This window comes from Fistularia commersonii, chromosome 35 (genome assembly GCF_037954325.1).
Source record: "Fistularia commersonii isolate RoL2024-O1a breed Wild chromosome 35, RoL_Fcom_v1.0, whole genome shotgun sequence".
Lineage (NCBI taxonomy): Eukaryota > Metazoa > Chordata > Actinopteri > Syngnathiformes > Fistulariidae > Fistularia > Fistularia commersonii.
The window spans coordinates 4,262,599-4,280,000 of NC_141318.1; the positions used below are offsets into that span (position 1 = coordinate 4,262,599).

General features: G+C 45.3%; 1 protein-coding gene across 1 annotated transcript in view; it reads right to left on the reverse strand.

The window, feature by feature from the left end:
• nt5c2b (5'-nucleotidase, cytosolic IIb) overlaps positions 1-17,402 on the reverse strand; it is a 19,429-nt gene continuing 2,027 nt past the window's right edge. Inside the window, exons 3-19 of the mRNA XM_086142309.1 lie at positions 16,633-16,752; positions 12,623-12,696; positions 7,455-7,572; positions 7,191-7,286; positions 6,974-7,065; positions 6,824-6,881; positions 6,072-6,165; positions 4,992-5,045; positions 4,767-4,850; positions 4,486-4,527; positions 4,297-4,404; positions 3,728-3,794; positions 3,473-3,643; positions 3,014-3,065; positions 2,677-2,737; positions 2,142-2,318; positions 1-2,052 (exon numbers count right to left, since the gene is read on the reverse strand). Coding sequence (XP_085998435.1) covers positions 1,798-2,052; positions 2,142-2,318; positions 2,677-2,737; positions 3,014-3,065; positions 3,473-3,643; positions 3,728-3,794; positions 4,297-4,404; positions 4,486-4,527; positions 4,767-4,850; positions 4,992-5,045; positions 6,072-6,165; positions 6,824-6,881; positions 6,974-7,065; positions 7,191-7,286; positions 7,455-7,572; positions 12,623-12,696; positions 16,633-16,733 — 1,704 coding nt within the window. The 5' untranslated portion in view covers positions 16,734-16,752 and the 3' untranslated portion in view covers positions 1-1,797. The remainder of the gene's footprint in view (positions 2,053-2,141; positions 2,319-2,676; positions 2,738-3,013; positions 3,066-3,472; positions 3,644-3,727; positions 3,795-4,296; positions 4,405-4,485; positions 4,528-4,766; positions 4,851-4,991; positions 5,046-6,071; positions 6,166-6,823; positions 6,882-6,973; positions 7,066-7,190; positions 7,287-7,454; positions 7,573-12,622; positions 12,697-16,632; positions 16,753-17,402) is intronic.

The window sequence follows — 17,402 nt, forward strand, 5'->3', positions numbered from 1 at the left end:
TTATTAAAAACTAGTATTTATTGTACTGTCATTTGCATCAACGTACAGTCTGTGGAGTTATTTCTGAAAACAAACACGTTTGGAGGTACACGGGGAATTACTAATAATTTTTTATGCATAAAAACAGAAAAAAAAACAGATTAGCATAGTTTATAGGCGCTGACACGGAGGCTCTCTGGGCGTTGGGACTATTTATTTGATATCTGTATAAAGAAGTGGTTCACGTTGCGGAGCGACGGATCTCTGAGGGCTTTGGAGAAAAACTTCATTTGGGAAAAAAAACATAAGGTGGGAGGTGTGGAGGAGGGTCAAAAAAAAAAAAAAAGAAATACAAGGCTCACATTTCACTTCGCCGGCCGGCTCTTAGCTTCCTCTCCCGGTGCGAAAAGTGTCGACGGCGGAACCCGAGGGGCCCCCGGGGGCCCGCGGTGGCCCCCCGAGGGGCGGACGTGGCCCCTCCGGGTCCGCGATCAGGACGCAAAATCTGAGAACACAAACGTGACGTTAGTAAAGAATGAGAAAGTCAGTTGCGGGGCTCCTCGGCTGAAAGACGCAACGCCGATGGTTCAATTCCTGCCAAATCAAATTTAATCCCAGACTTTATCTGATGCTTTTTTATATCCGAAAAGAAAACGAACGTGAGGAGCCAAAAAACACTTACAAGGCTATTTTTAGTTAAACGAGCTCATCCTTTTCTGATCTTTGAACACACACGCACACACAACACAGAAATCCGAAGGTCACAGTGATCAATGTTTGAATACTACTCACACACACACACACACACACCGTCGTCACGAAGAATCCCGCAAAACAAGTCGTCGCAGTAATACGACTCCCAAGTCCACCTGAAACCGAAGCTTGCCCCCCCATCACACACACGCACACACACACACCTAACAGACAAACCCGCGTTCTGCAACCAGCAGCTCTTCCCGTGCACGGACACACACACACACACACAAACTTTCCTGGTGGAAAGAGTGACACGCTCCGGTTACTTTCCTTTAAAATCCACGCTGAGAATAAAACTAGGCAGAGGAGGACCCCCTGCTTTGACTGTTGTCATGGAGACTATCGGCAGTAGATACAGTACGGTGTCCTCGCCGTTGCCTGGTAACCAGATATCAGTCCGGCACGGCCCCCGCCGGCCGGCCCACGGTGCGCTCCGGGGCCGGCTTGTGCTTCGGTGCTCCCCCGCCGCGGCCGGAGGAGGGGAGAGAGGGACGGGATGGGACGGTAGGGTGGGAGGGGAGGGCGAACGGACACGCGGGGCCGCTTCCACGGAGCGTCAAATTAAAAACATGTTTCCCTTTAGCACCGTCAGGACGAAGGAGCTTCCTTCAGCCATGAACAGGGAAACGACGGAGAAGCCCAGGTTACATTCATCTGCCAACGGCTCTCACAGCAGTAAAGAAAGATTGTTATGTTTATTAGTGGGTGTTTGAGCGGGAGTTTAAAAAAAAAAAATCAATTAATAAAAGAAAAAGCATAAAATGTCAGTTGAAAAAAATTAAATGAAGGGAGGAAAAGCTTGGGTTTTTAAGGGACTGTCTGATTGTCTGTCTGTCATACGATCCCTCATTCTACTGGCCCTTTCCTCAGAAATCTCCACTGTGTGTGTGTGTGTGTGTGTGTCTGTGTGAGTGTGTGTGTGTGTGTGTGCATACAGTATTGATTAACACACACACACACAACGGACAGATTTTCTTTGCCGACTCAGCCGAAGAGCTCAACCGGAACTGTGGAACGTAAGGCGGCAGGAAAGGAACATTGCACTTTGTAAAGTAGAGCTCTTCACTCTTCTTCTTCTTCTTCTTCTTCTTCCTCTTCCTCCTCTTCGTCGTCGTCCTCGTCGTGGCAGTGCGTGATCTCCTGCGGCGTCTGAGGGAACAGGTTGGGGGGTTTGATCTCGCTGAAGGAGCGGGTCAGCTGGTTCCGCTTGCAGTCCAGGTCCTTGCAGTCGCTGCAGTGGGTGCGGTTGCGCGTGGCCAGCGGCGACTCGGCGTCGATGTCCACGTGCGTGTGCTCCACCGTCGACTCGTGGGGCATCTGGGTGGGCGGCGGGACGGGTGAGAGGGTCGCTCGTCGCAACCTCAGAGAGAGAAGCGATCGGAAGAGGCGGAGTTCTTCCGGCTTACCAGCACGTGCGCGGCTCTGAAGAGGTAGCTGAAGGGGTAGTATAGCAGGTTGATGAAGGAGGCGGCGTACAGGTCGGCGTAGCGCATCACCTGCGAGGCGAACAGCGTCTGTCTGGAGCCGCTGCGGAAAAGGCTTCCCATCATGCCGTAGCACATGTCCATGTCGTGCGTGACTTTCTGAACAGGAGACGAATGTCATATTTCAAGATAACACATCCTAAAGCAAACAGGCATTCTCTCTCACGCACACATAATAATAACAATAATCATAAAACAGGATTTTGTGTCAACAGCTTGACTCTCCCCGCTGTCTGTAAGGGGGCGTCATAGCTTAGTGAGCAGCCGTGCTCAGTCATGCCGGTTATAGTGGGCGAGGTCTTGTGGTGCAAAGGCTGATTTACACACACACACACACACACACAGAGTACTGCGTGTGATAAAGTTGTCAAGTGGGCCGAGATCAATTAGTGACTCTTCCTACTGTGCCTGAGCGTTTTAACTGTTGCCATAGAAACAGGGGCGATTAAAGTTGTACCTTGACTCGTCTCTGAATAGCGCTGATATCCGGCCTCTCGTTGCTGCTGCTGTCCAGATGTCTGAGGGCGGGGAGGGGAGAGCGATGATTAGACATGACAAGACCTCTTGATATCAGTTTGCAGAGCGCAGTGGTGCAACACCGAGCCACGTGGGGTTATAAATAACGCCATTTATCAGGCGAGCGCAGCGCCCGCTGACCCCGGCGATCACTCTGGCACGCTCACATGCAGGCAAACAGACGCCACCGCTACGAGGAGCAAAGGGTGGCCCGGCGGCCGGAGGCGGAAACCACGCAGTTTGAGAAAAGGGAGCGGCTGAAAGGTTGCAGATCTTACTTGTAGAGCTCCGCCAAGAAAATGTCCAGGCCTTGCAGCTCCTCAAATAAAGCTGAAAAAAGAACAGTGGAAATGTCGGTGTCTTATCGCTCATCTACCACTCAATGTTCACTTGCTAGACTTTCACTTTGTATCTATTGAGCACGAGCATTAGTAAATTTAGCTTATGCGCAAATTTCTCTGGAAATTTTTTTTTCTATTGTAAGTCGCTTTGGATAAAAGCGTCTGCCAAATGTAATGTAATGTAATGTAATAATGTAAAAGTTTGACATTGCAGCAGCTGCTGTCGGTCAGGTTCCCGTCGAGCGTTATTTAATGCCGGTGGGACGGTGGACCTCGGAAAAACAACCTCTTGCAGCGCAGAGGGACCACAGGATGTAACCGCATTCGTGTGACGCAAGCGAAAGGCAACCGGCTCCCACTCATGTCTGTTTTTGGTGTTTTGTTCTGCAGGCTCACAGCTCTTGTCCGTCCACACGTGCAGCTCCTGGGCCAGCTCGGGGATGACCAGGAACGTCCTCCAGCCCTGACGCTTCTTGGACTTGAGGATGTCCCCGAAGATGTGGTCCCCGATGTACACGATGTCCTTCCCCTTCGCCCCCAGCAGGTCGCACACTATGTCTGAGGAACCTGAGAGGAGGTGAGGCGGCGTTAACACAGAAACAAGCAGCTCTAGCGACGGTGGACAATGAAAGCGTGAATCAAAGGTCTGACCTCCGGAGTAGACGATACCGTGCTGCAGAGGTCCGGTGTAGGTTCCGATTTTTAGACGGCCCGTTGTCTGAAATTGGAAATCATACTTTCTCTATGTGTTGTGTGTGTGTGGAGAAGAATCATTTTCGAATCAAGACTACCAGACATAATCAGCTATGCAAATATGCCCTGACTGCACCTGAGCTGTCGTAAGCTCTGCGAGCTGTTTACTTGAGGAACAATGTGGGCCATGACTGCAGCAGGTCTGTAAAAATTCACCACAAAATGCCAGAAAGAACTAACACAGAGGTGAAGAATGTTTGGTCTTCTGTTGGACAGCTGTTTGTTTAGTCCACTTGCAGTTTAGAGAGTACACGCAATCCCCTCGGGGGCCCCTGATTGACTCGAGGCCTCGAGTCACAGCACAACTCTAGCCCTTTGCTAGAAGCTGTGGCAGTACGCTGAAGCCCACGGTTATAATGGGCTTCAAAGCAGAACGAGGGGGTTCGACTAAATCTAAACCGACACAGTATAAACGTACACTGGGGATTCCTGAGGCCACTAACTGTCCTGATCCAGGTCTTTCTTACCGTGTCTACTTGTCTGAGCACTGTCCCTTCACCAAAGAACAGGGGCTTCCTGGCGTCCACGAGGATGAGGTCGAAGTAGGACTGCCAGGGCCGGTGGGACGTACCGGGCTGCGGGGGGGCACGGTCACAAACACACCTTTCACCCCGGGAAACACACATGTTGGTCAAACAGAGGGGACGGAATCTTACCTTTGGGCCGTGGGGGAAGTCAAACAGGTAGGTCATGATTTTCTATGAAAACACAAAAACACAGACGGTGAGGTCGATGAAAATGTTCAGGTCTCACATGCACACGCACACACATACACAGATGCAGCTAAGTGTGGCAGCTTTTCCAATCAAAAGATCAGCAGCTCTTTTGTCCCCCACGGGAATTGACTCTGAATGTACACAGATTTAGTCATTTCTGCATTGCCCCCAACCCCCCCCTTACATGAGGGATTTCCCATGGGGTGCACGCCCCTACTTACATCAGTGTATTTGTAGTCACTGTTGGTAGCTAAAAAAACCTTGGCGACTTCATTCATTCGGCTGAGGAGCAGAGGCAACTTCCCCTGGTGGGAACAGAGAAAAAACAAAAGGCTTTAAGCTCCAAGAGTCTTTACAAAGAAGCCTCGTTCAGAAGCTGTGTGTGTGTGTGTGTGTGTGTGTGTGTGTGTTTCCGAACACATCCTTGCTGAATACAAACTACTCACATCTTTGACCACATACTTCTCCAGGTTCTCAACCGTTTTCTCCTTCAGAGTACCCTGGAAGGCAGGGAGCGGGCGTCAAAATATAGTTTTACCTGCAGCAGTTTCACTTTAAACACGAAGATATCAGCGGAAATTCAGTCCATTTGGCAACGGTTCAGAATAATTAACTGGGAGTCGGGGTTATAAGGGATGTGTGTGTAAAAAATTCAAAAGACCCTCATCTAAACACATGCCAAGGATTTCTCTGTAGGCTTCTTTTTTTATTTTTAACAGTAGAAATGTAAATGAGTCTGCCTCAGAAAAATATTTACTTTGAGAGAGAGAGACAGAGAACTCTGTTTATTCATTAACACCAGCAAAAGCTGTATGCTTTTTCTGCCATTGTGTAAATAGTTAAATCCTGATGTGGTAAAAATGAGAATGTTCGACCATTGAGAAACAGATAACCAGGGGGTCTTGAAATGGCCCGGGATATCTGACGCCGACCACCTCTGAATGCAGCAAAGGCTCGCTCCTCTGTGTTCTTGGTGTGTTTTACAACCGGATTCGACTCTGGAACCCATTAGAGCATCATTTTAATGTCCGCTATAAACCCGGCCCGCATGTCACTGACGCATCAAATCGCTTTCAAATCGGTGCAAAACTTCAATTTCACGGCCCAGTTTATCGGCTATTTCCACATCAGCACGTGCAGACCTTCCGTCAGTCAGCGGACTTTAACTTTATCAGGCGGGCCGATGTTCCCGTTGAACCCGCGGCTGCATGCCGGTGGTCTCAACTGTCCAGTGGATGCTTGGAGCCAGATCAAACCAGATGACATAGTGCTTACAGCTGTTGGGTTTCTTTTCTAATTTTAGAGCCAGTGCAATCATGACCTATATCAGAATTAGGAGGCTGCGATTGTTTCTCTGAGCCGCATCAATCCGAAGGTCAGATCAGCCGTGCGTGTGCTTGTGAAGAGGGACGATACACGACAAAATCAGAATTACACAATGACCCGATTCTTGAAAATGAGAAGAAATGTTAAGTTAAAGGTTGTTGTCATTACGAAGGCGATCCTGTTTGATTTCGGTATCTTACCTTGAAGTGGACCCAGTCCACGGCGTCACGGACGTCCTGGAACATGCTCTTGTAAGACATGAAGAGGTCGCCGTCCTTGAAGCCCGTTTCACAGCTGGGGGGGGGGAGCAGAGACACACACATACGCAGCCGCCACACAGGGCCAGAACTTTACAGAACGTTGTTAAAGGTATGACATTTGTTTCTTTCTTTTTCTTTCTTTTTTGTTTGCTTTTATATGGGATAGCCTTCCCTTGTTGGAGAGGTCCCCAGCCAAACAGGAAAGCATTCTCCCCCTAAAAGACCAACAACCAGGTTTCAGAGGACAAGAGACCATGCATCCATTCCAGATTACATTCTCAACAGAGTCACAGGCCATTACATCCCTTAGCATTAACATTTCAAAGATTATTCTATAGACTGATTTATTGATTGAGATTTTGTTCTTCGTAAGTAGTCAATGGAAGAAAAAAAAAAGCGTGTAATTTCATCATTCCTCATTCAGATAAGGATCCATGCTTCTATACAATTAGTAACAGGAAAGATGAATGGACAGCGGTTACAGGAAAGACGAGTCAAAGTCATTTGACTGAACTGACCTTTTGGCTTCCAACTGACCAGAATTAACCCAATTAGCGGTTGAGTCATCCCGACTCTCCCGTGCCGTACGGCTTTCTACGTGCCCCGTCTGGCTTGCAACTCTCTTTGTGTCACCATGCTGCCGTGCCCAGAGACTTGTATTTTGACCAGTAGTGAAAATATTGAATGCCTACCTTGTGTATCTATCACAGTTGGAGAAGAAATCCACTAGGCAGGCAAAGAGGTAGGTTTCTTGAAAAAAAGAAAAAGAGATGGGTTTTTGTTGTGTTTTTCTTTTTTTATTTAAGAAGACAACAGTTAGACGAGTTACAAGTCAAACTCACCTGGCAGGTTGAAGAGTGTGTTGAGGATGTAGAAGCGCTCGGTGTCATCCCTCTGGATGAACTTGTTGGGGTAGCGCTCGCGGATCTCGGGGCTGGGAAAAGAAAAAGGTTTTAGGATGATCCTTGCGTTCCATGTCAGTCTAAAGTGTTTGTAAACACCACACACAGCAGTGCCACTGACAATCAAACGGCAGAGAAAAGCCTTCCAGTCTCTCACCCTCTGAGGAAGTTGAATCCATGGACGCAGACCAGTATATTGCCGTAGGCATCGACCTTCAACAGGTTTCCATACATGGTGTCAAACACAAGGCCCCTGTTAGTGTAATGAAGGCTTATATTAGAACCTTAAAAGCTTTGAAAACACAATCTTGATCATCATGTAACACGTGAGCCTTTATTCTCATGACTGTGGCATAAGAGGCGGCTAAAGCGGGAGCTAATAACCATCTTCCGGCTAACACTTGAAGCTAACCGGTCTGACCTGGTGGGAAAGGACGGGTCGTAGACGAAGCTAAGCAGCTCCTGGGGGTAGCCGATAGAGACCAGCCGCTCCACTGTGAGCTCAAAACCCAGGGACTCGTACTCCGGGGACTTGTACACTGGAAATAAGACAAATTCGCACACAATAATAAAAGTCAGGCCTGGACACTTTCAGTTATATGTGAGCTTATGTCTGTACTGACTCTCAGTCGTCCAGATCGCTGATAAATCTTATCCTGGCAACCCGGCTAGCTCAACATCTTGAAGATGTCGGCCTCTCATCCAAGCGCTTCTCGGGTTCCAGTTGCATTTGAATCTAGGTCACAGTTCACCTTGGTGTTATTGTGAAAAGCTTCAACTCTCAGGCTTTTTTGCTGACTCGGAAACCTCAGCAGACTCTCTTTTCAGGCTTTTCCTTTAAGGCCAAAGTGACTTTTCTTTTTAAGCTAGGCAATTCTTCTTGCTTGATGCTATTTCTTGTAGTATCAGTGGTCCAGCTGAGAAGAGGGTCTCCTTAGAGGTTCTAGGGCATGGTACGTAAATGTCAAATTTACGTAATCACTGTATCAAGTGTACACTTGAGAAGTCATGGCTGCAGGCGAAACTGTAAACGTGACGTAGGCGAAGTTGAAATGGAGGCGACATGTTGTCATTTGGCCTCAGTCATCTTGCACTTCTCATTACGCTGCCTTTTCAATGCTCCTCAAGACTCGGTGGTGTCAGTGGAGTTTAACAACAAGCTGTCACTGTCTCGCGAAAATCCCTCACACGTACCCCCTGCCCCTCTCTTTCCTGGCAAACACAGAGGGGCTGCATGTTCCGAACATAAATCCGTAAAGTAAATCAGGTGTTGACATTTAAAAAAAAGAAAATAGTCTCAAGTTTCAGCGGCGGCTCTCATTAGCCTGGCTGACATTAAAAAAAAGTGTTGGCGCCTTTCCATTGGCAGGGTCGCATATTTTCCCAGGGCCCAAACAAATAGTGAAGCAGGGGGATCAAGCAAAGGCTCCAGAGGAGGCGGTCAGGGGATTAAAATGCTAACTGACACCGGGAAGAGAGTATGTCACGTTATAAATACAAAACAAGAATGCACTTGTTGTTGATGGCTGTTTTCTCAAGTCCCCCGGGATTCAGGTGGGAGGCCCTTCGGAAGAGGAAACCGATTGGTCAGGTTTCGGCCAGTAGAAGACAGTTTACATGGGACAAACAGAAGAAGCAGCTTATGTAGTGTCCGAAACCGGCGTGAGTCACAAGCGGGTATGAACGGGTTCAGGAAGGGGGACTGTTGGTGACCTTGGAAAGTAAGTCACTGAAAATCAGACTGACAGTTCCATCCACAGCAATAAACAGCCTCTCCTCCCCCTCGGCAGTCAGATTCCTCTCCCTGTTTCGAGGGGCTACAAAGAAACCTATTTCTGGAGCCACTTCCCCTCTGTCACCTTCGGCTATCATCACCTCTCACTTTCTTAAGATCGGCATCGGGCTGGTTCCACACATCAGGACGCTCACGCCGCCCCGACGCACAAACGTGCAGTAAAACTGTGGGGAGTTTGTTTTTATTACATGATAATATGAGGGTGGAGTTTATTGCCGGGTGTTACCAGGCGCACCTGACACATTAACAACTGCACGGCACCTGAAACTAAATACATTTCCCAGAAGCTTGAAAAAGGATCCGCCTTTTAAGTAAACCATGGAGACACTTTAACTCCCCCATTAAGTTTGTAGTAGTACATCAGCTCTTCTTCCAAAACTCATCTTAAAGCCCACTGAAAGTTTCCAGATTCTCCCGAAAAAATATAATGTGAACGCAATAGTTTGATCGCCATTCGGCCACACAAACGATGAGAGCCGAGAGCAGTAAAGCCGAGGTCAATTAGGTCACCGTGGTAATGCGTATCCCCTCCCCTCATCAAGCCCCGAGCTCTGCTAGCTCCGACTGCCCGTGTCGGATGCACATTCACCCTGACAAATGTAGGAAGATAACTGATTTAAGTGGAAATAAATCTTAATTTGGTTCCTGCATCTTATGGACTGACTCGTGACGCCGGTGCTGGTTTGAACACCCGTGTCTCCATGCCCTTGAGCAGCTTCAACGCTTCATTTACAGTTGGTCGGGTCCAACGTACTGGAGCTGTGGCATCAATTGCCTAGTGATGTTTGTTGGGTAGAACCCACATCTTCGCTGAAGATGATCACAGTGGCGCCGCAGTTTTGTTTTGAGGAAAACACCAGGAGTGATTAACTTTTTCTGAATGAACTCTGCCCCCTTCAAACTGCTCAAGCGAGCAAGGTAGGAGCCTCTCTGAACAGTCCAAACCTCCTCGATCCATGATGAAATGTGTTCAAGGGTTGTTCACACGGCTGAATGTAGCAGTTATGGTGAACTTTCTTGGAGAAATTTGAAAACAAGCAGCAACCCCTGTCTTTTTGAACGCAGATGCGCGGTCCCTGTGGTCGACAGCGTACGGGTTAGTCGAGTGATCGGAGCCACCACTCGCTATTTCTGATGTTGAATAGTAGGCTGTGACATTTTTAGAGGATCCATTTCAGAATGGAAGCAGCTCTTAAGGATGTGGTTTAAGCTAGGTCAGTGTTTTGGTGAAAGAGTTTTTCTGCAAAAACACTTAGCAGATGTTGAAGCTGTGGGACTGTTGCTTGCAATGTCCTTGACTCTTGTTTTTTTTTAATGCCTTGTGCCGCCCTTTGCTCCCCTGCAGTGGGCCCCTTCTCATATTTCTCACGCTGTTCGTATGTACATGTACACACTGACATGCACGCAGACAGACTCTGCTCCCAGCTGAGAAAAAACCAGACTTGCATACAGGGATCTGCGATCTTGTATCCCTGATGAGGTTATTGCCAGATAATTCTACTCTGCTGCTCTTATTACTGGGATGTGTGTGTCTTGATGGACATTATAGGCCGTGTCACCCCAGGGCTTAATGTAATATACACCCCTCACACACACTAAACAACTCTTTCTAAGAATAGACAACTAATCCAAAACATATAAAGTGTTCCACATAGACCAGCACCTCATCTATTTTCATTTATCTGTGGTGACTGATGTTCAGATCTAGGTCTCTGCCACGGATTCGGGTGTCATTGTCAAGTGTGTTGTGGAAAAATTAGAAAACGCTGCCTCAAGGACCCAAGTTCCAGCCAAAAGTCTGTTTGAAAGTAGGACAAATCTCTGCGTACGCACTGCCGGCGGCTCGAGGTTGAGCAATTTTCTCTGGGCCACAATGTTCTCTTTTACAGCACAAAGATGCAATGAGGCAATGCCACTTTCATTCAATGTTGATTCAGTGGACAGATAAACACCAACTTTGAAATGTACGATATGAAATTCTACTGTGGTTCTTCTGTGCGTGCGTGCGTGCGTGCGTGCGTGCGTGCGTGTGTGTTTTAGACCTGTGCTCTTCACTCCATGCTTCTACCCACATCTGTCTCTTTTTCATCCTGCTGCCTTGCTATTTTTCTTGCCCCCCCCTTAATAATGCACATCCTTCACCGAGGCCTGATGCTAATTCTTCCTTGGATTCAGTTCAACGTGCATTTGTCTTCATCGCAATTTGAAGTTTCTTGGCTCTTTATGATAAATTATCTGTGTTTTCAGTCATTTGGCAGTGACCTCTCGACCACGGTCATGATATGTTCTTCTTTATCAGGATTCTTCAAAAAACACTAATGATTCTCCAAATGCTGGCAAGTGCATTTGAAATCTGTGGCCCATGTCATTCTTTACCAAAGGACCGGGAAGACGTTTTTTCCGCGATACAAATCTGATCAAATCCCCTCGACTGAAATTATTTTACCTGGCAAACCGCACTCCTACAGACTCGAAAAAGTGCATTCTCCAACCACATAGCTTTTCAGATCTCTAAAAACAAAGTTGTGATTAGACCACAGTGCCGGGGTTTGTCCGCGGTCATTAATAGAAGCCTGTGGCTCCAGTGAACTGATAAAGCATGCGTGCGGTCAAAACATGAAGACCGTCCAAAGATACTCGATAGCTGCGCCGTTCGCGGACATTAACACTTGGTTATGAGCAGCCATAAAGAGAGAGATGTCAACAGCTGAGTGTCTGAGACATCCCCAGCATTCCGAGCCCAGCAGCGACTGCCTGATCACAGTGATCCCCGTTCTCAAAAGAGCCATCGCCCGTGAACCCGACATACAAAATACAGCATCAGTGGTGTATTTATGGAGACGCGGGCCTAAAATACTGGAGCCGATACACCCAACAAAAGATTTAGGATATTAATTTTAGCCCAGTCACTGGTCAGCTGGAGGGGAGAACAGCTGCCGGAGTTCTATGCTGGAGGGTTAGCTTTACTTGACAACAAGCTGCGGAACTAAAAACAAGCTGCTTAATGACAACAGAGGGTGAAAAAAAAATCTAAATCTTCAGGAGGATTTTCCATGGTGTGTGTGTGTGTGTGTGTGTGTGTGTGTGTGTGTGTGTGTGTGTGTGTGTGTGTGTGTGTGTGTGTGTGTGTGTGTGTGTGTGTGTGTGTGTGTGTGTGTGTGTGTGTGTGTGTGTGTGTAATATATACATATATATCATAGAAATGTGTAGTTTGGGATGGACTATCACTCACATACACAACAAAAACTCAGTGAGATTGCATTATTATGAAGAACAATAAATTCCTGAATGCTGTTTAGACAAGTAAACTCAATACTTGTTGGTATTTAGCCACCAAAGGTTTGTCAAACAAATAACATGTGCATGTAGATGTTGTGAGGTTAACCACATTTTGATATTAAATGCAAACGTGTTAGACAACTGTAGTGAATAATGACAAGCTCTTAGTTGATAAAGTGGTCTCTGTTCATTTGAAAATAGTCGAAACAACGAGGAGACGGACAAGCCATTTAAGCTAGGTGTTGCTATGCGATGGTCATAGTTAGGATACCGCTTAAAACAATGGTGTGACTGCACTGTCTGTTATCCAAGAATTAAGTATCAGTGAAAATGTATTGCAAAATCTTAATTATTAATCAATAAACAGGGCCATTCCATTAAAAAGTATTGTAATTGCCTTTAATAAGTATTTGTTTTTTTTTTTGTTTTTTTTTTTAAACTTTCCGTTTGATTTGTGGGATATGTCATGGTCAGTTGTTTGTTTCAGAGTGTTAGGTCAGGTGAATCCAACTTACCTGCCAAAGTGTAATCCATATCAAAGCCAAAGCACTTAATCTTCTCCATTGCCAAGCTTCTGTTGACAAAGACTCTGCAGGAAACAAGAGGGGAATCTTTTTTTAGTCTGTTCTAGCAGAGAAAATACTGTTCCCAGATGAAAACTGTGTTTTGCACCAAGCAGGCCGACTATGATGAATGATGATCGTTGGAGCAGGTCAGCTCCAACGAGGCCAAATCAAGAGGGTAATGTGAAGATGTAATGACGCCCACTGTCCTCACTTCACTAACAAGTGATACGCAAACGCTCAATCAGAACAGTGTCTACTGAAGTGTGTGTTGTGAGACTGCATCACAGACGTCAGACGCCTACTTCAAAAATCTATTCGCATCAGCACGAAACACCATGATTTCAAATGTAAAAGGTAGTATCTCCAACCAAAAAAAAACTGAATAGGTGTTGGTGAGAAGTTCTCAGAAACATTTCACGGGGTACAAAATGAGGGCAGGTTAACTTTGTGTAAGAAATAGAAGATGCAGCCCTGAAAGAGATGGATTGAGGGTTGGTTTTTTTTTTTTATACAAAAGCCACAGCTTCGGAGAAACAAATACCCTGGCAGTTAGGGAAATATTCTCAAAGCCCTTTTCTTTGTCCCTTGGGAGGGATGATTATCCTCCTGGGATTGCAAAACACCAGCACTATTTGGAGAAATGTTTAAACTTTTTACATTTTAAAGGGACCCCTGTGACTTATAGTTCAAGATTTGGTCGTAACAGAGTAAATGCGGAAAATTAGAGCGGATCAGAAGTTATTGGCCCCGAGAGTATATTAAAAATAACATCAAAAATCATCAAACAGCCGTTGAAATAATGTCAGAATTTAATTTTCAGTGGTGAAGGCGCAGCAGGGTGAATCTGCAGAGGGCCAGATTGTGACAATCTTCCAGGAGAGGATATACTGTCCTGCTTCATAAACCAGTCAGGGTGGAGGGGGGCAGAGGGTCCGCAGTGGACACAGTGATAGACTGTGTTTACATAGCTTTGCTGACACGGCGTCCAAAGGAAAGCAGGCACCCACTGCTGGCATAACTTGGACCGATTGCACAGAGCTGCAAAGCTTATCTTCAGCATCTGTGCCTGAACCGAATGTGGAACAGTGATCCATTTATTTCAACACAAGTCAATATTATGCTATCTTCCAAAATATGAGCACCGATAAGAAAATTAAACAACCACTGAAAACCTGACCAAATAAAAACAAGCTTCTCTGCCCGTGACTGGAATGGTTTTATAAAAAAAAAAAAAAATGTAAAAAAAAAAAAAAAAATCACACCACAAGATGACTTATCTTGTTCTTCATCTCCAATTTCTTAAAGAGTAGGGAAATACCTGGCGGCAGATCCATAGTGAACAAGTTCCCATTTAGATCTTTGTCCAGAAGATGAGTGGCGATGCATTCTGTGCAAAATTAAACCTCGCTTTGATTGTCCAACAGGTTGACCTGCTCCAGCGACACGGGTCCCGCAAACAAAGCCCCCCCCTCACTCTCTCTCTTTGCTTTCTTGCCATTCAGACATTTTCTGACTTGTTGCAAAAATGATTGTTGCTATTCCACGTCATTCTCTGTTGTTGTGCGCGGTCTGTCCGGCTCATCAGTTGTTCTGCAGCATGATGTTTGTGGGCCCTCAAAGACATCCAGAACAATCACAAGGCAGGCAGGATCAAGCAAGCCCCGGCCCCAGGCTGCAGCTGCTAACTTTCGCGAGATATTAAACGGGCTCCATGTAGGGCCGGGTCTTATGGAAAACATTAATACCTCCCTATTCCCACGCCCTGTTTTCAGTAGATCTGACAAGGTAAGAAAAATATCCTGTCACATACACAACACAAATATACCGTATGTGCCCGACATGACGAGCTTTGGTATATTTGAAGAAATTTGCTTTATAGCACTTGCATTTAAATAAGATTAATCACAGTGTCCCTGACACAGCATTTAAGTATATATCTGGCACACTGGAATTTTTAATAGATGTCATGTTCCCATGTTCCCTGCCATAGGACCGATAAAGCATGAATTTTCTGGTAAGTTTCTTAGACCTGCTTGCTATTCTCTTGTTTGTTTGTTTGTTTTTTTGTTTGTTTTATACCATTTTTTGGTTATTTGTCAGATCGTCTCTTGCTGTTTGGGTTCTCTTCCGACTGTTGCTTTTTAAAGGTTACTGATTCCCAGTGATATTTTTTTGAAGATTTTTATCCAATATCCAGTGTAGTTAAACACTAGCATTTAAACTCTGAGTTCTTCTATATACCACTGAGTATCTTAACTTTTTTAGGGTTTTCCAAATACAGAAATCAGTCAATTAGTCAGGCAAATTTTGATTTTAGATTATGACTCAAAATAACTAATAACCATATTTTATATCAATAAAAAAACAAAACAAGCTCAACCTTCCACAGATCTTAAGGGGGAAACGGTAATATTGTTACAGTCATTAAGTGGTTTTGAACTGGAGAGTTTTGCTGCAGACTCCATCCTTAAACAGATTCCTTTATCCCTGACGGAGGGGAAAGACCACATTCGACATCTTGATGATACTGATCAGACACCTTGGTGCATTTACAGCACGGCTGTCAAAAGGCCACCGTTTTAAAGAACCCCTATCTATCAACATACTGTTGCATTGTGTTGTATGTGCGTGCCAGTGCCCTGGGGGCAAGAGGGTCAGCTACGGTGGTCAGTTCTTGTAGTAAAGCAAACAGACTTAGCCCCTGAGAATACCTGTATTTCCTGTTTCATAATGATGCAGAGAGATGGCAACAGACACACAAGGCTTCACGCTGAGTTTAACACTGAACAACACCGCGGATCTAATCCAGCTCGCAGTCGAGGTGGCTTCAGTGTGTTTCAAGTCAACAACATTGTCTTTGTTCGTCAACAATTTTGTTGAGCCTTTTTTTCAGCACAAAAGAAGAGAGGCTATAACCTCCGTGAATGTAGACAAACTCTTTAGGCCGTAAGGGTGTTGTACCCGCCTCAGGAGGCCGGAGGGGGCATCATACACTCACCCTCAAAACCTGGAATACTGGCAAATATTCGGGGGGGGGGGGGGGGTAAATCGAGGAATTTTGCATTTCAGCAGGAAGACAAGACCTTTGTGGTACCTGACTCGAAAAAACAGTTAGCAAAACCTGCGTCACATGTATTACGTCCAGCCATAGTTCGCTGTCAGGGGCAGGCCAGGTGATGATGAGGACGTCGGATACAACACAAATACAAATCATACAGAGCACTTTAAGGACTGAGTAGCCATGCAGCGATTCTGTGCCTAAGACCACTTTACTCTAAAGGCTTGGAATTGCCAAGTTCAAAACTTGCAATTGCCAGTTCACGCTGCAACAGTGTTTCCATAGCAACAATACTCTGTACTTCTTCTTTTGCTTTGTACCTATTACAGTAGGTTTTTTAATTTATTTTTCTATGGCTGACTGGTGACTAAAACCAGCTACTTAACAAGCTGAGCTGGAGGCAAGTGGTCAGTTTTGGAGTAAAAGGGCTTTGATAAGCCATCAGTACAGCAAAAGAAGACATGATGCAGGCTGAAGAAACACAGCCGCTGTGCTCTGACATTCTGGTAGGAAGCAAAACATGACATAACTTTTAGCCTATATGGCCCAATTATTGACAAAGGAAGTGAAGAGAGAATTCCTCTTTTCTGTTTCTTAAAACGCCTCCGAAACAAATGACGAGAGAACAGCAACATGCTTACTTATCACTGGTAATAGAGATAAACTAATATCAGCAATATTACTCTTCCATAGAATGTGTGTTTTCTCCACATCTTTCTCTGTCATTTGCGCTTTTAGGATGAAAAGCTAAAACCGGTGAACAACTCTGAATGACAACCACCATGTCTTCATGTTGGCACAGACAGCCAGGCCTTACTGGGAGTGTTTTCCCTCTGACAGACGGACACTGGTCAAGTTTCTTCAACACGTTGCCAGGTGAGGGTAGAGTCATACGACTTACCTGTGGTATGGCTCTCTCCTGTACTTCTTCATAGCCAAGCCATCCATGTTGGCGGGCAGGTCTGCATAGTTCTGCAGTCTGTCGCTCCACGAAGTGGTCATCCTTCGAGTCGGTCAGTGTCTGGGGGGAGAGGGGGAGAGGATCACTTTAAAAAAGAAAAAAACTAAGTTTGAATTAAAAATAATCAATACTCAAGATAGTGTGACTAATAGAAAATGTATGAAAACTTCCATTTTGACTCTCATCGACTTTAACTTCTTCATTTGGTTCACGCTTTTCCGAGCACCTATACATACATATATACATATGTATGTATATACACCTATACATACACCTATACACCTATACATATATAAATCAAATATTGCTTTCCCACAGCATATGAATGAATTGGCCCGCAGCATGATCTTCAGGCACTTAAAGAGAAACCTGCTTCAAGTTAGAAAAAAAAAATGTTTTCAAAGGGATCAGCCAGGAAAATGTGGAATAAATTTAAACACTCCAAAAAAAACAATCTTTATAAAATGTAAAGAAACATTTTCAATATAAAACTGATGATACTTAATGAGACATAACCTAGCTAAAACTTAGGGATAAACATAATAGGGATTGAGTGCCAGGCTTGGTGATATGAGGAAAAACTAGTAAGAAGTAAACATAATCAAGATCTACAGAAAGCCCTTTGTTTTTAATCACTATAGATCAGAACATGTGGAAGATATAGAACAAAGATACGTTTACTTTGCAATCTCTTGCAGCTTTTCAAAAAA